The sequence below is a fragment of the Thunnus maccoyii genome, chromosome 7 (assembly GCF_910596095.1).
Source record: "Thunnus maccoyii chromosome 7, fThuMac1.1, whole genome shotgun sequence".
NCBI classification, from domain to species: domain Eukaryota; kingdom Metazoa; phylum Chordata; class Actinopteri; order Scombriformes; family Scombridae; genus Thunnus; species Thunnus maccoyii.
The window spans coordinates 24,250,750-24,275,553 of NC_056539.1; the positions used below are offsets into that span (position 1 = coordinate 24,250,750).

The window sequence follows — 24,804 nt, forward strand, 5'->3', positions numbered from 1 at the left end:
CCCCCCTCCAGCTCCTCCTGCGTGACGTCTGATCCTTTAGCCTATCTGTGGGTCACAGCAGCAGGTGTAATCTCAGCCTGCCTGCTGGCGTCACCTGCGCTCTAATCCCCTTAGTCACAATACACATGCAGCCACATGCACTCACATTCGGGCTATCAGTTGGGATCACGGCACATTTACTGTACTAAGCTGGTTTTTAAAGTTTTTGTACCAGACAGATTATCAAAAGGTTCAAATAAAAACTGTACGGCACGAGGTTTTGAGTCTTATCTGGTTTGCTGTGTGTCCAAACGGGCCGAAACTGTTAGGAAATCTCTTTAATTCACTTCTATGCAGAGATCAGTGTAAGCAAATGCAGATCAGAAACAGACATCTGTAATAAGATAAAACATTTAATTTCTTCTTGTAAACATTTAACTCTTTTACATTAAATATATATTTGTGTTCTGAAATTATGTACATGTACTTCATTGTAAAAATCAACCAAAACTAGGAAAAGCTGAAAACTTAGGTTCTTTTTTCCCCCAACCTAGACATTGTTAAAAATGTTTATGTTGTTATATTTGTTAACTTAAAACATCCTGATTTTGAAAACAGGAAGCTCATGTGATAGTCAGACACGTCTACATGTTCTACTGCTAAAAAGGAGGATGTCAAACGATGCTCATCACCAAACCACTATTCTTTTAGCTACATTTAGTTACTTGTTTATAATCAGAATCATGGCTTGTGACCCTGAGAGCTTCCTGTTTTTGAAAACGACTGTCCCGCTAGACTTAATGAGATGCTGCATATAGCTTCTTCAAATTGAAACTTTTGGTGAAGTTGAAGAAACATTAATACATATTTAAAGGTGCCCTGTGGAGTGTTCTTGTAAACAAACAACAAAAAGTTATGTTTACATGCAGTGTTTCAGGTGAAAACAAGTTGAAGTTCTGAAGTATGAATGAAGATGCTGAACATATTTCCCTCCTTACAAAACATATGAAAAGCCATTTTTTAAAATATTTTAAGTCATGTATGGTCTACATACATGCTTACTTGCTTGCAGTCTGCTTGCCTTTACGTTGTTGGTTCATTACTACGCTTCTTTGCTTGTAACCGCCATCAACTGCTGATCAGTGCAGTGGCGTAAAACCATTAGCAGGACTGTGTATCTCAGGTGTGTACACCTGTGTCCTTGTTTACAAACAAAACACGTACCAATCAGTAATACATTGCTCCATAGCACTACAAGTGGTCAAAAACTCCAGGATACCTTAAATATGCTCTGAGTTGAAAAATAGTGAACTTATCCTTTTTTAAAAAAAAAGTGCAACAGACATTAAAATATGTTTAAATGTAGTCATTTAAAAAAAGCTGTTGTCACAGTGGTCTGAGAGCTTCAGACACATTCACATGGTCCAAAAATATCACAAAATAAATATTGAAATTTTATGTATGCACACTTAGTTTCAAAAGTAAATGTAACATTTTAAATAACTATAATAATGAAAACCAAAGCTGTGATTTAATTAATCACTAATTTAAACACAATAATTCAACATATTATGTGCATAAACATTATAGACTTAATAACCTAAAAAAAACCTGTGAAAGATAGAAAAACTAAGATCTATAATTACTGTTCAACTGTGATTGTTTGATAGGAGATATGAAGACCAAGTGTAAAACAGCTCAATGAATATTACAGAACATTGAAAGCGGAACCTGATGCAGCTGAACTACTTGAAAACCGTAAAATACTGAAAAAAAGCACCATTAAGCAAATGTATTAACTTTTAGAATGACATTCATTCAGTCAAACAGAACAACTTGTCTGCAACAAGACACATTTTTATACACGGAAAATAAAAAAAAAGGTAAACAAGCCTTGTAGCAGGAGGTATGGTAAAAGCAAAAATCCCTTTAACTTACAGATATTACTTCAAGTAAAGGATCTAAGTTTATTCAAACATCTGTTTGGTTGATGTGCAAACGTCCGGACACTGGTCCAATCAAGGCTACGTGTTGAAGGTGATGTGTTGACCTGTGGTCTCAGCACAACGGTCCAGGGCCTCTTTTAGCCCCATTAACTGCGTCCCTCCGACTCTCAGCTTCTCCCTAGGAACACATATGGAGATACATATGAGGTACAAGCAGAGATAAAAAGACAGAAGCAGAGACGAGGAAGACATTGAAACATAAAGAGAGGAGTGCTTTCAAGTTGACTCTTGTATCAAACATCTGAGTCTCATATTCATCCTTTAATTTAAATCTCCTGATTGGCTTTATTAGAAATGAGGTCCATAAGGCTGGTTGGAAAGGAAAGACAAGTTGATGTTTGTATGTCAAGCTGGAAAATAACTATACAGTGAACTATTTTGCTGTGAAGTTGAAGATATACGTCCATCTGAACAGCGTCTTTAGGTGCAAAGGCAGGTGGAAAATTTTCAGTATTTATCTTGTGCTGATAAAAGATCCTCTAATTAACAAGAATATTATTGGAGGTTATTCGACTGGACAAGCCACATGTCCAGAAGGCACTAAAAGAGACAACAGCCACATATGGGATGACAGTGTGGCCCAGTATTATTTGAGTTTGTTTATTTGATATTTTCTGCTGACATATTTGGGGTTTTAGCAAAGGCCAAAGCCTGTTGTTTGTGCTTCTGCTTAACACCCTGAATAATCCATTTGTATAAAGAGTGCCACGTCTTATAAATCACAACAAATTTCCAAGTATTAAAGGATAGGTTCACAGTTTTTCAAATCTATCCTATAACAACAGTCAGCTGTGAACCTATCCTATTAGTTTTATCACTTCACATTATACTATCTGGATGAACCCACATGACACTACAGACATCTTGATAACTGAACTATGTGCAGATCATGTTCAGCACAGAATGTCCATGACAGACAAAAGAGCTTGTGTGTGTGTGAGTGTGAGTGTGTGTGTGTGTGTGTGTGTGTGTGTGTGTGTGTTCTGCAGTTTCCAGAGGCCCTGGGTTTCAATGGCGGCTATGAATACACACTTCTCTCCATTTGAATCACATTTTTCTGGTTACAACACCACACATTTCCATGCAGTTACGAACCAAAACACACAACCAGTCTTCATCGTGAGCACAAACACATACACACAAATTGGCTGTGACAGTCTTTGGCAACGGCTGCTTAGCAGTGGAGACACTGTGGGAGCTTGTTGCTTGTTTGTTTCCTCCTCTGCTTTGTTTCCATTGAAACGTTATGTAACTGTGGGGAGGAGAGAAGGCGGAAATAAAGACCAGAATTTTCTGGTTGTTGATGCCCCCCTGTTTTCACCCTATAACTATCCATCCACTTCCACTTCTTCATCCAAGTGTACAGCTGTGTGTTTTCATAACCTGTGGAAACAGCAGGTTGTTTCACCGACTGCTCGCTCTTGTCAGGTTCAGGCTACTCTCAGGATGTGTTGGTCTGGATTAGCATTCCAGCATGCTCCGTGGACAAAGGGATTGTGTGAAAGGCTTCCTGTCAATGTGTTTACACTGACAACTACGGACTCATTAGTGTGACACACTGGTCACGTCAAAAGGCATCGAGGTCTGAACTCAGTCACACAAAACTCAGTGACGCACATAAATTGTGCACAGAGTCACTGACCCAGATCGACGATGTATACACAAAGAGGGAGAGTTGTGCTGCTTCTTCGCGTTACATAACGGCCTATATGTGTTTGACAGGTAATTAATGGATAACCCCAGGAGACAGTAATGATTCGCACTGCATTGAACACAGAACCGCATGAAACGCTGAGATGACATAACAGATTCTCATCCCCCAGTGTGCTGATAAGTATATCAGAAAGTCTCACACAGATCATCTCCATGGCGACCAACGCTTGGTCTTCACAATCTACTGTTCGATATCAGTTTGAAGAAGAAAAAGATCGATAGTAGACTAAAATGTTCTGGATCCACTTTTATAAAAGATTATTAGTTGGCTATTTAGGAATATTAGCATCTTCTATACACTTTCCTACTTACATACTGACAATAAGGACAAACACAAACATTAACAGTGTGTCCTCTTCTGTCACTGCACATGGAATACACTTACTGTGCTGTGATTGCTTTTGTGTAGAAATCTTATAGTAAACCTTGATAATGTGGTTCACATAAAACTAAGTCTCCTCTAAAAGTCAGTTCTTCCATTTGAAGTTCATTCAAATTTCATTCTGAGAGTAAAACACTGACCTTTTAGAGTGTGACTCAGCCTTGCATGGAGGCTAATGAAGGAATGCCAGTGAATGATATCAAAGTGGCACCGGGCTCGCTTATAAAGTGTTTGCCATACAAAGGCATGCAAGGACGTTTGATGCAGTCCAATTAGTACATGATGAAATATCATTATACCTCAGTAAAATAATGGTCTAGTAGCTTTTCTATTCTGCCAATCTGTTTGAAAAATTACTATATTCAATTACTTTTTCATTTAATTTTTGCAAAATAAAAAAAAAAACTGACCTGGTGAGAAACAAAGGAGAGTGAATGATCTGTCTTATTAACCAAAGCAGCTTCTCTTCAATGTAGCTTTTGAATAAAAAGCAGAAATTTAAATAATATAAGACCTTGGGCTTTTTTTTTTGATGCAGCTATGTACTATTCCTTTTATGTTGGTTAGTTTTGTGAAGTAGCAGAGTAGTGTTTTCCCCCTGGTCTATCTGTTTGACTGAGTTACATAAAACTACCGTGTAAATATTATAATATAAGATAATGCCAAAGGGTTGACCGCCAAGGATAAGGAGCTGGTGTTTAAAGTTGTTTGTCTGAGTCACTGAATTACATAAGAAATGGTATGCGAGTTAAACACTCATGGTAACATGTGAGCTTGCATTCGCACACATCAGTGCCCTCTAGACAGCTGAGGCGTTTGTTCTCACCTATCAGCTGTGGCAACCACCAGCTGAGCTGTGACTCATTAAAAGTCATCAACCCCTGATGACATATCCACAGACAAAATGAACCCAGGTGCAGCAGGATCAGGCTCGCACAGATAACTCCACTTTCACACAACATGCAGCGTACAAACAACATACATGCACGTGTTGCTGAGACTGAAAACAGCACGAGTATGAAGAAAGAGACACTAATAGACGCAGGGCTGCTTTTATTTAAATATTTCTTGGATCTGAAAAGATACTAGAAGATGAAACACAAAAACTGGAAAACAACTTGTTTTATTGCTTTCCCTCCCACTCTCTTTAAAGACACAGTGACATTAAGAAGGCATTTCAGAAAAAGGTTCATGCAAACACACAAGTGCATGCTTGTCATTCTTGACAAAAACTGCAAACCAGTTAGTGTACCATATACTATACTTTTCCTAAACACAGTATATCTCTTCCTCTGAATGTATAGAACCAAAACTACAAGAAACATGAATATAAATGAAAAAAGTATCTAAAGACCATTTTAGAGACAAAGACTGATGAGGTTTTGAAATGTTCCTGTTTGTTACATGTTGTTGACTAACTGGTAATTCTGTCGGCTGATTTTTAAAATGAGGAATCTCACATTGCAAATATTACGGTGGTCACTTTTCAATTTGTTTATTATCAGACAACAGGTTTTAACATTAAACATCTATTTTAATCTGACATTTGTAAAATCCTGAATCTCCGGAAGTCCTGAAGCTTATCTACTGTTGAGGCCTGTTTGTACTGAAAGCTGCCTGTCAATGACTGTTCATGCTTCCTGAAAAAAGGTCTCCCTAAGGCTTTATATAACTCATGACATCATACCACTGCAGTGTGCACAGAAATCAAATATTTAACACTAAGGATAATGCACTCACTAAGTAAAAGCCCAGATCACTCCTCAGTGAATGTAACAGATAAAAAATTTACAAACACAACACAGTCAGCTTAACTATATCCTTCAGCAGTGACCTGTTGTAACAAAAGCTGGAATGATGTGACTGGTAAGTGACTGTAAATCTCTTCCACGAAGTGACGCAGCAGATGTTGTCTTTAATACTAAATAAACCTTTGGTTTCAATCACTTTATTATTCCAAGTCATTCTTTAAAATGTATTTAAATATTATTTTTAGTCTGATGATCATATTTCTTGTCAACAAAACATTCTGTTAATTGTTGGCTATGATAATATAATAAACATTATCAATATAACAACAATCACAGCACTGGTTCATGATAATTTATTTCAAGTGACCTTTAAAAGAATTACTGACTAAAAGAACTATAAAAACAATTCTACTAATAGTTTTACTGATAGTGAAAGTTAAAATCTTCTGAAAGTCAGGAAGCAGCATTAAAGGCCTCCTCCACTCAAAAATATGTTTTTCTTCTTGTTCCTACAGTTGAATGTTTTAGCTTCACTCTGCAGAATGATGTACGTGCAGAGTTTGACACTAGTGGACTGTTTTCATGTTCATCTGCTGAAAGTGGAAAGTTTCTCTGTGTTCATTGACAATCTAATTTTGAGGGGAATTTTACATGTGTGATTTGTGACATCACAAATAGTTTAGAAGCCAATACGGATCCAATATTCAATTTACACAAGTGTGATGTGGAAACTTGAAGCTTCCAGTGCACAAACACTGAGAATGGACTTTTCATTGAAGCAAGACACATCTCGTGTCCAGCAGTTTCACTTTTGATATGAGAAATATTTGCATATTCAAAGATTGTGAGGTATTATAGATATCCTGTATGGAAAAACCATATCAGACACAAATTACTATTCAAAGCAGAGTGTTTTATATACATCTTAAAACATGTCTGGAGGGGATCTTTAAGAGAGGACACATAATAGCGTGGAAATAAGTAATCTGTTAAATACATAAGACTAAGGCTTGTTTCCATGGCAGCTGCTGGGTTCAACCAGCAGTTATAAATACAGCTGCATGGAGCTGAATGGTTATTGCGCATGCCATATAACCACAACATCCCGGGTTTGATTCTAGCCGGGGATCTTTGTTGCGTGTCATACCATCTCTCTCCCCCTTGTTTCCTGTCTGCCTCCTCATTGCCAACTATCCAATAAAGGCAAAAATAAATAAATACAGCTGCAATTTAGCTTCAGAACTATATCATGATGGACTTTGTGTTTCTGTTTGTTACTGCATGTTGCTGTTTTGTTCAGGGATGTGGATATAGAATTAAATTAATGTATTTATACAAAAAGTAATCTATGCAAATATTTAGCGCTGCAACTTAAGATTTTTTTTTTTTAAATTACCAATTTATTTGGTAATTTATTTATTTTTTGTTATCAATTGCCTAATTGTCAATCAAAAGTACAAAAGGCAAAAATATTTATGTCAAATACATACTAACCCAGGAAAACAGCAAATTCTGACATTCGAGAAACTGGAACCAGCTTTTTTTTATGTTCTTTCTTGACAGATGATTTAAAAGATTAATTGATCATTAAAATTGTTGGTGATGAATTTTCTGTCGATCAACGAATCGATTATTTGATATGTGAATTACTGTAATAGTTTCAGCACTACAAATGTAAACCTTTTTAATTAAAAGTTTAACAGCTGTTTAATTATAATAAGTACATTTAAATGATCAAGATAGAGCACAAAACATATGCTATCAGTCAATATAAGTGACAACGTACTTAACATAGCAGACAAATCCAGAAAACACGGTTGCAGTTTAAGCATAACTATTATACAGTGAACGCAAAACCATGTGATATTAAAGGTGATAAGTAGAAGAACACAGTCAAAAATAATCAGGATAAGGAGGATAACTGTGTACTTATGTGTGTTGTTAACATTTAATCTTAAAACAGGCAAGATAATCTCAAAGAAGGTGTATAAAGCCTGTGTCACATGAGAGACAGAGCAGAGGTCATTTTGTAGTCCTGTATTCAGCCAATCGGGTAGCACTTCTTCTCTGGCAGCAGACAAATCCCACCTCCTTCCATAAGATACTTATTCAATTTAGATATAATGAGATAAAGAACAAAAGCTAGATAGATAAGCTAAGACAGACGACATGGACAATAGCCTGGTCAAGTGACTTTAAATCAGCTCAGTACTGTAGATATATCATCACTTCATTCACGTTACAACAGTTTATGGGAGACCCTTTAAAAGCACTGTTTAATCTCCATGGTTCAAACAGTTGATTAAACAAATATCTCTAGTTCACACTGACCCTAGAAAAAGGAATCTCAATACAGACAGTCCGTGCAACAGTCTGTCCGACAGATAAATCCTGACTCTACAGAACAATGTGTGCAATTACGTCTCAAAAGGTGGCAAGACTGACTGATAACTGATTCGGGTAACTGCATGTAGGTATCAAAGTCCCATTATGTACCAGCCTGGTGATTACTGTACCGTGCCTAGCAGATTAGATCTACTGTACATTTCTATTGTGCATTTCTTTCAAGAACTATGCTAATAATGTGTTTCAGAATTGTTTGGAATTGTTGGCATGGCCACCGTCATTGTGAGAGCTCTGTTGGTGATATCTATGCGGAGAGATTTTATGATCGAGCAACGGCTCTGAGACTGAAAGAACAACACTTCTACCTGCCCGGGCATGCTGCAACAAAGAGCGCGAGAAATCTGAGAGCCTGAGAATGTTTGATTTGGGCAACTGGTCAGAAGCAGGTTGTTGTCAAAGGCATATATCAAACTCAGTATGTATATTCAAGGTGGTGCTAGATTTATTTCAATAAACCTTACTTTAATGTGCTCAGCCTCTATAAGAATGTGACCATTCTAGGTTTGTCCTGGATATCATACCCAATATTGCTGAGATTCAAGTAGCGACTGTGTGAAGTGAATCAAAAAATCCCTCTGATTCACTGGAGAGACAGAGGTCATAGTGCAACAGCAAAAATGTATGCTCTATAATAAGCACATATACAGTATATATGGTATTATTATGTGTGTGTATGTGTGTGTGTTCTACCTGTAGTCTTGTTGTGAGAAACAATCAAGTAGATCTTTGGCTGCCAATCTGGAATCCACATCAACAATCTGAAACACAACGCACAACAGCTGAGCAAAAAGTGAGCTCAACATGATAAAAGTCCAATAACATTATTAAGATGGCACAATTGTATCCATCTATTTTCATACCAACAGTTGTAAAAAGGCACCGACCTTATTAGACTGGATGATGCTGAGCAGTGTCTGCACCTCCTCTAAACCAGGAGCTGAGGACAAGACACTGGGATGAACAAAAAAAACATAAAAAATAATTTTAGAGATGAGATAAAGTTGTTTGACATTTTCATTATCACTTCAGTACAGCTGTGGCTGATCAATACCTTAATTTGCAAGAAACTTTTATTCAGTGAATCCAAACTAAATGTCATTTTATTTCCCCCAAAGTATGAGCATGTCGAGTATAAATCTTATGTAACATAGGAATTTGTTGAATTTCTTCCCAGATTGCCACCCGTTCCACCCTAGTCACTTTTTTTCCCTTCTTTCTTTCTTTAATATCTTTTAAAGAAAGTGAATATCGCACCAGAAGAAACAGAGTAACAGACAAAAAGAAAGAAAGTAATGGAAGTAAAGGAATGAGGGATGAGGAAAAGAAAATAGTAAATTAAGCAGAGTCCTGAATTATCTATATGTAGAGGTATCTATCTAGTGACCGCAGAATGAGAAAAATGAGTGAGAGGGAGTCGGAGAGAAATAGCCCGCATGAGTCATAGCTCTGCTCAAATGTGAAAATGAGTCTGGCTGTCTCCTAGGCAACTGTACTCGAGCAGCCAAATACACACATGCATGTGCACGAAGAAGCACACACATAAAGTACACACAGTGAACCACCATTCCTGCAGAAAAAGATGAAGGTAGGTATAAAAAAAGCTTATTCTAAAACAGTTGGAAAGATATCCACACAACTGCCACGTTTATAAAGTGTGCTAGTGCAAGTACAATGACACACACACACACACACACACACACACACCCACAGACACACACACACCCACAGACACACACACACACACACACACACACACACACACACACACACACACACACACACACACACACACACACACACACACACACAGTAAGTGCAACCTTGAGAGAAAAACAGGATTTGAAAAATATCAGATTTTGAAATAGGACAAAGTTGCAGCAGAACTGGTCAAGTGATTATAAAGATTACAAGTTACAAGATCACACAAAGACCTACTTGAGCAGCTGCAGGTGCACCGTCACATGACAAGGTCAACAGGAAATGATAGATAAACATCACCTGACGCTAGAATACACATAATAATAAATAAATGCAATCAGATTAAAACACCTTCTAGAAATGACAAAAACAACAAACAGGGGAGCTACAGAGGCCTCTGAGAGGGTTGAAGTGGTGATATACTGTATATACATAATGTCTTATGATCTGAAAGGTCTTTTTTGTCTGGTTTAAAACGACTGAGCTGAGAACACACTGCACGACGGAAGCATCGTTTTTCCTTTGTTCTATCTATACGTCTTATAACTAATACGTTATTGTTCAAGTACTTGTTAACATTTGTATGTGGTTGTACAGGATCTGAGCTCTATTATGCTTCCTGTGTAAGCAAGATGGCACAGATTCAGGGGGAACCGCAACCGCCAGAGATAACAGAACAAAGTCAGCAGACGCCTAACGGGAAATAAAGCATGTCGAGCCATTGCGAGTACTTTGATCGATTATAAACCACAACAGGACGACACAGGGTTGAATGATGAGCTGACATTTCAAACTGAACTGTCTTGGTTATGACAATTATGTATGACAAATTATGTTCACGTAATAGGTTGTTTTCATGTGTAACAGCATATTACAATCAAAGAAAAAATATAATATTGTCAACTAATGTCAAAACCTCTTTACTGGTTTTATAGGACTAGAGAGTGGGAGCTAGATGAAAGCTGGATGAGGAGTTTATAGTTACCTGCCCTCAAAGAGACCCAAATGTCACAATGAATCCCATCAAAGGAATGAATAATAAGCTGACTCTGACTCTGACCAAATGTTTGTGTGCTGTTTTGTTTATATGTGCAGTACCAGTCAAAAGTTTGGAGACACTTTCTCATTCAAGTGAATGGGTACTGTATGTGTGTAAGAGAGAAAGAGTGACAAAACAAAAGAGAGAGAGAAAGTAGAAGTGAGAGATTGTGCAAGAAAAATCAAGTACTTGAACAGCCAAATAAACAGCTTTGAAACTAGAGGTCTGGCATTCTTGTTCAATTATTTTGTGTAATATTAAGTCAATTGAATGAGCTCAGAATTACAGGAAGGGTTTCTGAACATGTCATGACAGTTGTCCGAGTCATCACCAAGTGAACGGGAAGAGAGTCGGAAGAAGGACGTGACTGCATACAATTGATGTCAGCCTGAGAAACGCGATGATATCATCAAGTTAATAGAAAGAAGTTAATAGAGCAGATAATTTATAAAGTGCTCCACTGATACGTCATCTTGCAATGCAATGCTATCTATTCTTCATTGAGGACTTCATTGTTACACTCAAATCTGCACGTCTGGTGTGAAATGTAAAAAAGTTTGAATATTTTCAGATGCCAATTCAGACAGAAGCGAAAGCCAATGGAAGGTGACAATGTCCAGCGGATAACTGTTAGCATTTTTCTTGACAAAAGCTCTGTGAGAAACTAAACATTGCTACAGTTGGGCACTGTCTTTTGCGTCATGGGAAAGGTGATAAGGCAAAGATAGAAGGTCAAGCAGATTACAGCCTGATCAACACTCTATGCCAAATAGTGCCAAATACAAGACACACACACATAACAAGGACACAGGAAGGAGGAAGTTGGTTAAGGACAGGCTAAGGACAGTTTAAAGCCGCTTCATAGAGGGACTGGCTGTCGAGACACGGCAAGGTGAGACACACCTGTGATGACATGAGGAAGGTGAAGTCAGAGGATGTGTAGAGATAAAGTAGAGATGGAGGGTGTTGAGGAAGAAGCAGTGACATGAGCAAAATTAACAACAGTGACCTAATGACATATACATTCCTGCTCATGCTCCCTTTCCAGTCATAATTTTTGTCTTATGTTATAAGATCCAGGCTCTATAAACACTCACTAGGACAATAATTGACTGAGTACAGTATTAAATTGACCTGGAGGGCATAGTGGTTAAAAAGTAAGCAGAATGTCAGGTGGGTTTGGTTAACAATGGGAGCAGTGATATAAGTGAGCTGAGATACCTGCTGAAGGCTTGGAGCAGCTGTGACACCATGGAGGACAGTTTTTGCAAACAGGCCACAGCGTCCTGTGGTGGCGGAGGACCTCCTGCTGGCTGAGCACTCTGCATGGTGTGAGGGTCAAAGCCCAGAGCTTTGAACACTTCAAAACTGGAACATGACAGAAAAAAATGACCTCAGGGGTCAGTGGAATAGAGAAAAGCAAAAGTGTTGTTTTATTTATACAAGTTCCTTCATGTAACCATTTATTGTTGTTTTAAATTACATTGATGGACTCTGGGTTCATTGGCGTTTTCTCCCTATTTTCCTCTCCGCTTTTTATTACAAGCAGCATTTTTGAGCTGTTCTTGTTCATCATAAACTATGCTGCCTTTACAGCAGGAAACAACTTTTGGATGTGTGCTCTGCTCCTTTAAAAAAAAACTCTAGGAATTTTTCAGTGAAAAGCAGTAAAAACCACACAATTCTTTTTGCAATAATAAGCGGAAGCTGAGCACTGCATCCATCAAAAATCCCCGTTACACTCACCTTATTCGACAGACATTAGACCAGATGTTCTCAAACAGGGCCCACACTTCCTGGTGAGAGACCTGGGCGGACGTGAGTTGTTTGTCTTCATCATCATCATTCATGACGACATCACATGTAGGAGATTCCCCCTACACAGACAGATGTGGCTATTATTCAAACTGGGAAAATATCAAATAAAATCCAACAGTGTCAAATAAATGGTCATGTCTGATAAGAAAATACATCCTGCTGTCTGAGTAACTTTTGTTTTCTCATTATCAGCTCTTTCAAAAGTAAAAGAGAATATATTCCCTTCGAGTGCTCCCTGGGTTTAAGCACAATATATATTACAACCATCACAATTCAGATTGTGCAGTTCTATAAAAGAAGTTGTTGTTTCGGAGTGATCAGAGGTGGGATAAAAAAAAAATGAATTGAGTACACTAGCTGACCTGAGGTTGTAGGTTATGGAAAATGTTGTCCATTACGGAGAGGGCCCTGGGAACATGGCTTGAACTTTTCTCAAAAGCTTTGACAAGATCCTTAGCTTCTTGGAGGGCTGCTAACATAGCGCTACAGTCCACTGATTTACCTGAGAAAATACACAGATACATACAGTATATATTAGATAAGATATAGGATGTCTGGACTCATATAGGTAAATGCATACAGATGCACATAAAGATAAACTTTATAACTTTGTTTACTCAGTTGCTGGTTTATTAAGTAAAACTAAAGCCTTCATTGATAAAAAAAAAATGAGGCAGACAAAAAGAAACATCTCAGAATAATGCAATAACAATTCAAAAGCACCACAATCTACAGGCATCAAAAATGAACATAAGGTTGAATCAGAGCCTCTCTGAAACAGTTTCAACAAAAAATAATTATAACCTCCATAAAGGTAGGATTCACTGCAGGGCTGTTGTATTTGACTGCATTAGTTTTAGCTCTGTACACCGAATAAACTGAATGTACATAAACACACATAAATATCAGACATATGAAAATGAAGCAAAGGGAAGAGGTGCTACTTGAACAGCAAATACATTTTTCAGGAGGATGTTGTCTTGTGACAAAGACTGTGAGACACTCCAACAACAAGCCTGCTCAAACTGAATGAGTGTGTCTTACGTCTAACTGTTTATAGACTGGCAAAACCTGTACAGGACATGCACAAATTACACCGAAACGTGCATGTGCACCTGTGTGCAAAGTATACAGCACTTCATCATGTTACATAACACACAAGTTTTTTTTTTGCAATAGGGTTGAGAGGATATTTTATGGACTTGCATTCATTGTGTACCCTAACCTTAACCGTAACAGCTGCATACCTATCCCACAACCCTTTACCACACAAAATTTAACACTTGCACCACAGTTGAGCTTTTCTCACTTTTTAGCGGGCTGTGAAGTGCCTGTCCTCACAAGTATAGCTACAACTGGTTCCACACACACTAACAGCCTGCACAGGGGAGACCAGAAAAATCACATGCAGTACTTTTCCACTCCTAGATTTGTTCTTAGCCTCACATACAGTTTATCCCTCCTTCCTCCTCCTCCTCCTCCTCCTCCTCCTCAGCCTACTCTTGCTGTCCTGGCATAGAGCCAGGCTGCGTGGGACCAAAAAATCCAAAATCATGCTAGTGAACCAAGGACACACAGAAAAAGGGCAAAACTCTATTGTTTTAGCTATTAACATTCTTGGATGGATTAAAACACATTGAGCCGCTGGGCCAGCAGTAAGCCCCACACACAGATGGACAAAGAGAGAATAAGACGCTGAGACACACACTCAGCACTGTAAGCGTAATGTAATTAGATCCAGTGATGAGATCCAGGGGAAGAAGTGCTGCAGAGGGCGACTCAGCATCTTTCTGACACACATTTGAGTGTCCTGTTTTAGCGGATGACCTAATTATGTATGTAGATCTGTAGGGTTCTAGCGCAGTGCAGGGCAGACAATGTCATACTACAGTAGAGCAAAGGGTTTTATGCGGGGGATGACTCAGTAACTCGACACCGCTGTCCGGTGAAAAATAAAACATTTCTGGATACAGTTTTAGGGCATTTGATGTTTTCATTTATTAGTCATTCATTTATTGTTCATACCACTTCAGTTTAAAGCCTTGAAACTATTACAGCGGAACAAAGAATATATTCACATTTAGACACCTAACGGAGCTCAGCTTGGCCATTTCCACGGCTGTATTTTTATGCTTTCATATCTTAAGTTTATTATAGTTTTTCAAAATCTACTGCTCGCATTCAAATAAAGATTAAAATCAGCTCCTAGGAAACTGGCATCAAATGTTTTCATCTACAGTATATGATGTTGCCAAGCCTTTCCAAATCCCAGCAACAGAGAAAATGCTAAATAAAATAATGTATGAGGTTAAACTGGGAACTTTCAGGCAATGTCCTGCACACACTGTAAGTATTTATTTACATTACAATCTTATCCATGTTATGCTGGTTAGATTTTTCCAGTTACTGTACAACATTGAGTGCACTGGAGTCTGGACTATGGTCAAAACAGACAGTGACAGTAACCTACATTTAGAGACTAATTTACCACATCAAATGACCCACTATTTTCTGTATCATCTGGTTTTTTTGTTGTCTTGTGTACCTCCACAAAGTTCTGTCAATGGTTTCACACTATTATATATATACAAGTTGCTGTAATGCATCAAGAAATGCAGTAATGTGTCAGCAAAGGCAGGGAAGAAGACTGCAAGCTAGTAAACAGTGCAGGATGAAAACAATGCAGGATTTCAAATACATTTAAAAATTCGGCTTTGCAATTTTTTTTATGAGGAAGTTAAATGCACTCAACATTTTTGTTAGACCTGCAGGATACACACAACGCATCTGATGAGTAGCACTCAATATAAACATAAGTTTTTGCTTACAAGCAAACTCCACAAGACACATTTAAAGGTGCAGTGTGTAGAACTTAGTGGCATCTAGTTGAACGGACCTGGCAGAAATGGAATCTAATATTCATAAGTATGTTTTAATTAGCGTATAATCACCTGAAAATAAGAATTGTTGTGTTTTCGCCACCTTAGAATGAGCCATATCTACATAGGGAGTGGGTCCTCGTCCACGGAGCCCGCCATGTTGCACCGCCATGTTTCTACAAGAGCCCAGAATGGACAAACCAAACACTGGCTCTAGAGAGGGATTTTTGCATTTTTAGCGAGTTTTGTGGGCACCGTAGGTTCTCCTATACAATTGGAAGGGGAGGGTGAGGGATGGGGTATTCAATTGGTTATAATCTGCAACCTCACCGCTAGATGCCACTATATCCTACATACTGGTCCTTTAAGAAAGGGGCCAGTCATGGCTGCTATATTATTTCTGATGTAACCCCAAAGATTGTTATGGAAATTTTTAACCTAGGTATAGTATAATTAAATGAGCACAGTAGTCCAAAATCTGTGTTTGTTCACAGGAAAAAAAACTTGTACATTAGAAGACATAATGACAGAGATAATAGCGCTTCCACTGACATACCTGAGTTGAAGAAGTTGATGAGATTTAAAACAGTTTGCAGCTTCTCCCGTGGGACAATGAACCCAAAAACAGCTATCCAGTGCTTTTTCAAACACTGCAGGACATCTTTTAGAGTCCAGGGTGGTTTTAGATAAACTATCTGTTAAAAGAAAAAACCCACCATGAAACAATTTCCTAAATTATGCAATGTTCAAACTGAAAGTCATTCTGGCCTATCTGACTCACCTCAGTTCCTGTATATCAAACAAGGAGAGATTTGATCTAGAAATTTCCATCCAAAACACACACAAATCTGATCTACAGTAAGATGACTGACCAGATGTCTTTGACTCACACATATATAATGTCATTTCAAGATGAAACCAAATAAGCACTTCTAATTTCTAAATAAATACCAAACATTAGTTATCCATGCATCATATTACGATTTAGTCTAAAAGATAATGTGAAATTCCAAAACACAATTTTACCTCTTGCCAGAGGTCTTCGTAAGCAGCCTTCATCTCCACCTCTAGCACTTCGGACAGCACCTCCTGGAGGCAGTCTTCTAGCTGAGAAACACTTCTACTCAAGTCCCATTTTTTCTTCTCTTCATCTCCTTCACTGAGCTGCTTTCTATCTGTGATCAGTTACATAAACATATATAAGAATAGACACAAGATTCAGGACTGTAAAGAGGAGCATATGCATGTACATATACATGTAAATGATGCAGGAGAGATAGTAGGAGCATAAGAGTGCAATATACATGCTTGATATTATGATAGTGGTTTCACTGCAAATACACCTTCCAGCATCTGTAATACTAACTGTACACTGAATATGTGTAGGTGAGGGCTTCAGAGTTTTTAGCATTTTATTTCCACTCATATTTCTCTGTGAATTTTTCGGTTGTTAAAACTGTTTACAAATGCAGAGAAGTGGTCACCTAAATTTAATATGGATGTACTTGAAGTGAAGCAAAGAAAACAGGAAAATAGGAAATGGTGGGTGGAAAGTACATAGATGGTATGTGCTGTTAACTGCTGCACCATGATGGAGCAGGCCAAGTAATTTCCTGTTTTGCATGAAGAACACATTAATTCCTGGCTCACCGTTCTGTATGGCTCCTACAGAAAGGCCTGTTCTCTCTTGACTGTGTGGCTGCACTGGTGTAAAACTCCTGCTCATCACTGGTAATGAGACCTGGGGGCTGATATGAGGCAGCATGGGAATCTGATTGTTTTGCGGAAGGTGAGGGCCATGTCCGGATCTCCCAACCTCTGCCTCCAGATCATTCTTGCTGTGGGCCTTCACCCCACTCAAGAGGGCCTTACTGCATAGGTTTTTATCATTACTAGAGAGGAGAGAGGGGTTAGCAATGCTTTTTAATCAGGAGTGTCTAAATAGCCAATGAAAACACACATAGTCAACATTAAAGGAATAGGGAAACCAGGTATAATGTGTTAATTAGTGAGCTTTGAGGGTGCTGGTAGGTGAATTTTGTTATCTTTGGACAGCAGTGTTTCTCCCTTTTTCCATTATTTATGCTAAGCTATACTAACTGACTGCTGACCGTAGCTTCACGTTTAGCGCTCAACAATTCCTTTAACATAATCCAATCACATCCCTTTACAGCAGCCAGGAGGTTTGGTGGCTAACACTGAATCCAGGCCAAGTCCCTGTACAACACCTATTCAATGTCTGACCATTGATTTCTCCTTTAATTTAGCTAGCTTATCAATATCAGACAATGTAAATAAAGGCAGACAGAGAAATAGGTCAAAAGGAGAAATAATGTAAAACAATACAAAGGCGACTCCTATTGTGAGCAAAAAAAGCCTAAACTCAGAATTCCTTGCTCAGCACATCTATTCTTACCCAATTACTCTGCCTGGCCCTCTCTTTCTCTCATCCCAACTGGAACTATCTGGCTGAAGCCACTCACAGTCACATGCATGTGCATTATTTGCAGAGGACATTCACTCTGCAGCAGCAGCAGTATACCGGAGGGGGGGAGGGGGAACTCACGTGCATAGGATGAGTGCACACTCTGGGTACAGAGTCTGGTATTGCAGGCAGCACTGCAGCACTCGGTCATCATTATTCTCAGTACTCAGACCATCTGGGGACAAGGAGGTGCAGACAGAAAGATGAAGAGACAGGAGTGACGGAAAGAAACATGACATTCCATATAAGGGCAAAGAGATGTGTTTAATTCATGACACTGAAAGCACATGGTAAGCGCTTTATTCAGTGTATGACACAGCACATGAGGTCCTTTTCTCTTTAATAGATAAGAAGGAAGATACAAAGTTGGAGAACACAAGATAGAGAGTTCAAGTCTATTCCAAGAGATATAGTGAATTAGAAATAGGAAACAATATGTCTGCTGTATCTCCTTTATCACACATCTTGTCGAAGAGATCCTACAACCAGTCTCAGAAAATTCATGTCTGATCAATATTATATACAGCTAAGAAGTGGGTTACCTTATGCATGGGTGCTAACCTGCCCTTGAGATACACGCAATGCATGAATTAAGGAGAGCACACAGTGCTAGTGCCACCCAATGGCTGTAAAGTGAATAGTCAAGCATTTACTAATAAATAGCACGGCAGGCACATCTGCCATTTATGGATCCATATATACTGTTCTTTAAATAAGAGACAAGACCATGCTCAATATTAGAATACAGAAACACGGCTTTGGTTGCAAAACAAATCATGCAAATTCATCTTCATATAATATTTTAGAAGCCAATGACCAGGCTCAAACTTAAAAAAATCCTCTAGAACTGGAGTGTTGCTATGAAAGGCAGATAATTCTATTATGATGCGACACCCACAAAAAGGAACAAATGTTGAGAAGCAGCCATAGAAAAACAAAAAAAAAACATGGTGCTATAAAGTGTAATCAGTGGAACGCCATGATTCATTGTTATGTATAACAGACTCTTTCTTCTCCCTTTGACATATTCTATAATATTTATATTTTCTGTTACACCACCATGGATGAATTTGTTTTAGCCTGCTCAGCCATCACAAGTGTCTTCATCTTGGACAGCATCCAATATTCCCCCGTTCAGATGTGGGCTCATGGACAAATTATGGGGACAAAATACATCTTTAACATAAAGGTTCTATTCTTGGTGGATAACAAATTTGTTCTTTCGACGCATCAAAAGTTATGATATTTTCCTTATATCAGCACTCACTGCTACTCTGGGCGGCCTGCTGCATTGACTGCCCCCAGAGGTATGGGTCCCGGCTCTTCAGAGAATCGTAAATGTATGAGATGGCGGGACAGGCCAGGTGAGCCACAGAACCTGTGAGGCCTCTACCCTTTTTTAGGGAATCCAGCTCCTGAAGCACCACCCAGGGGATCAGGACAACAGGGAAGCCCAGAGCTAAGAAAATAGAAGAAGAAGAGACAATGTAGTGATGACTACTTGCTAACAACTGAATAAACTCAACTAGATAACTTTTTCAATAACAAGAAGCATCACATCGAGTATTAAGATCATTTAACTACCTCCAAGACCGTGAGATCTCATTTTTTTCACATAATCCAGGTGACTGAGGAGAACGTTGGTGTCCAGAACGAGGATTAGGCCTTGCTGAAGGGGTTGTTTGCCTGTAAAAAGACATTGTCATGTTTGATTCATTGATTGTTGTTGGTCATCAAAATTAACAACTGAATTAAGCATTTTTTTTTTACTTGTAAAAATGGTTATGATGTGGGATGAAAGAAGCAGGTAGACCATTAGCTTGTGCTTGACTGTTCATATAGAATTCATCAACAGTAGATGAACTGTAAGTAGTGTATTTCTTGAGTTACTTAGCTTTTGTGGATTACTTGTTAAGGAAAATGTTAGTTCTACATTTAATTTTAAAAAAAAATATTTTTTTTCAAGTATCATAAATTGTATGATGTGGATCCATTTGACTAAAAGTATAGTGTCTATGCATGTTAACAGTTCATGAAGACTTTGTGAAATGATGCAATGCTTAATGTGAAACTTTTTTACATTTTCTGTGGGACTACTCTTTGATATTAAAATCATATTTAATTCTCAACTTTTCCATGATGGGTAGGGACCCTGGTTTATTTATGTAGATCTGATACCTGAAACCATATTAATTATCACTTCATTTTGTTGCCAGCACCAACCCACCAAATTATAGGCCTACTTCAAATACCATTGTGAGACATAACATTTTTAATTTATAGTCCTCCATGTGGTAAATTGAGATCAAATTTCACAAAGATCTTCTGTTTAACATTTCAGTTCAGATTTATAACCTCGCAGGAAAACAATAAAACTCACATAGTGTGTCAGTAGCTCCCTCCTCTGGGGGATCTATGTCCATACAGGTGAGTTCTCCATAGCTCTGCATTACATCAACCTCCAATCTCTTCTCAGAGCGAGCAAGGTGAAGCTCTTCAACCACTTGCATCTACAGTACAACACATTTTTAAACAATAACTAACCTGTTAGCCATTTTTCACCACTGCATGATTAGAAAACTAAGGTTTCTGTTAGGTAAAAAAAGAGTAAGGAAAATAACTCATGAGAGCAAAGACTGACAAGTTCAGAACATACATTACTGATGCTTTTTCTTACCTGGTCATACCACGGCACAGAGTCAGTATTACATGTAGCTGGGAGTTGGCCTGACCAAGATGACCTCTTATCTTTCCTTTCACATGGAAAAATAGGAGTAACATCCGAACAGCTGTGAGCCTGTTTGACAGTTTCCTGCTTAGAGTTGTTCACAGAGGCCCCAGATTTTGAAAGCTCAGTCCCACGTCTGACATGTCTGTTTGTTGAAACAGCATCACTACTACTGCTATGAACTGACCAAAGCGGAGCCTTTTTTGGTATCTTAAAACTCAGACGCGGAGGTGATGCGAGAGTACATGATGAACTAGCTGTCTTATGTGACACTGATGTGACATTCCCTGGGATTGAAGTGACGTTCTTCAACACATTTGAGCTCCTCTCTGAGGTAGTGTACTTGGCTGAGGTGGAAGACTGTTCTCTGGTAGTGGCAGAAGGCATTTTTGCTTCTGTATAAACACTCCTTTTGTCATTTAAATCATTTTCCTGAAGCCTCTGGTGCATTTTCTTGACCAGTTCCTTTCTCTTCTGCCTTTGAAAATCCAGAGAGACAGAGGAGGTCTTGCTCGGTTCCCTGGTCTTGACAGTATCACTGTCATTTCCAGTTCTTGGTGGTTCCTCAGTTTTGCACTTCTTCTTCAGCACGTTCTGCCTCTGTTCCTTTTGTTCAGTAGAAACCGAACTGGGACTCATTAGCTGCTTTTTTAATCTTGATGGGCTCCTGTGGGAAGACTTTTCATTTGAGCTACCTCTAGAGGTCCATTCTTCTCTCTGAGGAACTGCACCTGCATTGTAAATGTTCGGGGATTTTGATGGTCTCCTTTGCACAGTCTTACTCCCACTGACGATTATATTTTTCCCTGAGATATCAGGCTTTGCTTTACTAGAGCAATTATCTCCATGGAATGGCACAGAGACATATTTTGTTTTTGAGCATTCCCCTCCCTTATTAACAGGTTTCTGGTCTGTTGCTTGTGTTTTTGGCAGTCTGTAGACAGCCTTTTTGATCTGACGGCTGCTTTGAGAATCCTCTTTAACGGTAAGAGAAGCACAGTCTTTATGTTTTGTTGCAGAGCTACATGTGGAAGAAGACAAAGAATATCACAGTCAGAGATGCTGTAGTTTTAAAAAACATATGAACGTGAGTGGACGGTACTCAACTAAACAGTATCTTGCTGATCATTATTGTCATTAATGTGTTATTAAAGGTCAAATATATTGTATCTAACCTCTCCTGGCTCTTTACATCCTGCTTCCTCTTGGAACTTTTATACTTGTTGGTGACATCTCGTTCTTTGTGTGCCTGCAATAATGGAAAATAAACATTAAATCTCTTGTAAGCCAGGTAGTAGAGCCTGATATGAGGATGTATACCATGAAACAATATTAAATTTGACCACCGTCAGAGACCACATCATTTATACCGTAACTCTCCCTTCAATATCTCCAGTTGTAGTAATTTATTGTGTAACAGGTCATTGCTACAAATCAAGATCAAGATTGGATTTTAATATGATTTTTGCATCAGTCTTAACTATAATTTTGCCGCACCAGCTGAAAACAGACATTCCTGTCTGGTTATTTAATCCATCAAGAATTTCTCAATTGATTTTCATGAAAATTAATTATATCACAATATGAACTGATATCATGTTATAAAACTATATACTGAGTACAGAGGATTATAACGAAAACTCCAAGAAACAAAAACTTAATATAAAACATAGTTGAAGTTGCCTTTTCCTCACCTTCTCATCTTCTTCACTGGAGGATGAAGACCACTTCTTGCGCTTCCTCTTTTTTGACTTTTTTGACATTTTTCTGTGAAGGTAATTTTAAAGAGCAGACATCAACTTCAGCGACTATGCAAAATATGGTTGTCTTTATCCATACAGATTTAAACATCTCTAGATAAGGGAATAAGGTAACAAATACAAAGACATAAATATAGACATGGAAATTTGACTTAATATTTGAGTCTAAGACATATGGTGATAACAGAGACCACACTATATTAAAAAAACCCCACTCTTACAGGCTATCTGTATTTTTATAATGAGCCAACACAAACAGATTAGCTCCAGCTTGTGTGTCTCATGTAGCCTAGCTAGGTCTGGTTATTCCTCCATTTAAAACCTTTAAAACAATGGTGACATGAGGCTCAAACTTGGCTAACACAGATTGTACTGTGTATTAACACAATCATTACCATATCTGACATTTTATACGGAACGTATAGTCTTTCTAAAGTACGTCTCTAATATGTACACAGTACTAAGTTGATTAGAAACACACAACCACAAGTCTAAAGTTAAATGTTACCGTTAGTCTTGTGTAAGCTAGCCGAAATAACAGTAACAGCCGCGGCTAATTGTCTTCTTTACTATCTCAAACGTTTACGTATATGAATTAATTGAGAAAAAGCGAGTCTAGTAGGAATAAACGTGTAATTGCCAAAGTTGTAAATCCACCTTTACTGACCGACTAGTTTCTGATCAAAACATCCGCTGATGTTCCGCTTTGTCATGTTGTTCATTGGATTTAAATGGCGGCTGGCAAGCTAGCTTACAGGTGCATTAGCGCCACCGGCTGGACTGGAGGGTGAAGCAGCACGTTGGCGTAAAAAGAAAAGACAAATTACATTCTCTCTGTCCTATTCTCTCTGTCCTAGCTGTACAAGATATTTATTTAATGATTTGTTTTTCTTTTATTACAGCCTTTAGTCACCCTGGCATATTTATACACACAAGTTGTATACACAAGGTGCTCTAGTTGATTAGAAGACTATACATGCTTTGCTTTGTCTGTTTCTATTGTGCCAACTGGGCTGGAGTGAACATCTGAAAAACATCAGTTGCACTTTGATATTTGGTACTTTGAATTGCTGTGTTGTTGAAAGGTGCCAAAAAATAAACATGGCTTGCCTGGACAACTAAACAGCCATTGATACAGTACATGGAAGAGCAGACAGGTCAAGGTTAATTTGAGTATAAGCCTGAGTGGGTTATCTCGACCTCTTTACACAAACTTACACAGTTAGAACTAGTTCTGTATTACTACATCTGTTAGTTTTCCAGGCATCACACACAGTCAGCAATTTCCACTGAGGTTACAGGCTACAGCATCAGGGGTCTATAGGTTACTCTAGGCTTGGTTAAATCTTTGTTAAGACAGAAATATTAATCCAAATGTAAAGAGACAAGGAGCAGTCACCAAAATTCAGCACAGTATATGAATCTGCATATCAATCTAACTACAAATTGACTGACAGGTATGTTAATACATGGACTAATAGTACACTGTAAAAAAAAAAAGAAGAAAGTTATTTCACAGAAATTTACTGTATTATTTTAGTTTTTATGTTTTTTCTACATTAAGTGTAAACCATACCATACCATAAAATAAAGGCTGTAATCTGTAAATTAATGTAATGGAATATTGTAAATTTTTTTTAACAGGATTATTAATTGACTTAATGGTCTTGAATGTTAAATTACATTGAATTCTATGTAAAAATACAAAAAATACACATCCTATTACTGAATGTAAAATTAAGGCAACTGTCTGTTTTTTTTTTTTTACAGCAAAATTTAAATTAAATGTAAAAAAAATGTAGTCAAAAAATGGTAAAAAGTCTGGCAGCAAAAGTTGGATGAATCACGCTGTGGGGAGATGATCTCAACCAATGATATTGTTTGAGTTCTGGGGGCAGGTCCGCAATAAAGAAATCCATACATAATTATGTTAAACTAATTTTGGCCATCTGCACCATGATTTCAGTTTCTACTGGTAGGCTAGATGATCAATAATTTTGAGAATTTTCACTGTATTGATGATAGGGAGTTCTTGTGGATGGATTGGATAATCCTATGAATTTATCAAAGATTACTGCATGAAAACAATATCTTTTCCTTTCATTCCTGAATTTTTTGTGCAGATTTATACATTTGTTTGACATTCTAGCAATGTTTTAT

General features: G+C 38.1%; 1 protein-coding gene across 2 annotated transcripts; it reads right to left on the reverse strand.

The window, feature by feature from the left end:
• Positions 1–1,053: 1,053 nt before the first annotated feature.
• On the reverse strand, positions 1,054–23,393 carry swt1 (SWT1 RNA endoribonuclease homolog). 2 transcript variants are annotated; one of them, XM_042417235.1, is made up of 17 exons: positions 23,312–23,393; positions 22,579–22,651; positions 22,060–22,133; positions 20,834–21,905; positions 20,537–20,666; positions 19,741–19,842; positions 19,424–19,615; positions 18,238–18,331; positions 17,322–17,563; positions 16,698–16,846; positions 16,228–16,366; positions 13,155–13,294; positions 12,721–12,851; positions 12,196–12,342; positions 9,122–9,188; positions 8,928–8,995; positions 1,054–2,103 (listed from the first exon to the last, which is right to left on the reverse strand). In XM_042417235.1, the coding sequence occupies exons 2-17, from the start codon at positions 22,645–22,647 to the stop codon at positions 2,004–2,006; spliced, it is 2,916 nt and encodes a 971-aa protein (XP_042273169.1). In that variant the 5' UTR covers positions 22,648–22,651; positions 23,312–23,393; the 3' UTR covers positions 1,054–2,003. The 2 variants fall into 2 exon arrangements, with proteins under 2 accessions (XP_042273169.1, XP_042273168.1); XM_042417234.1 differs by lacking the exon at positions 23,312–23,393 and adding an exon at positions 23,153–23,303.
• Positions 23,394–24,804: the final 1,411 nt, after the last annotated feature.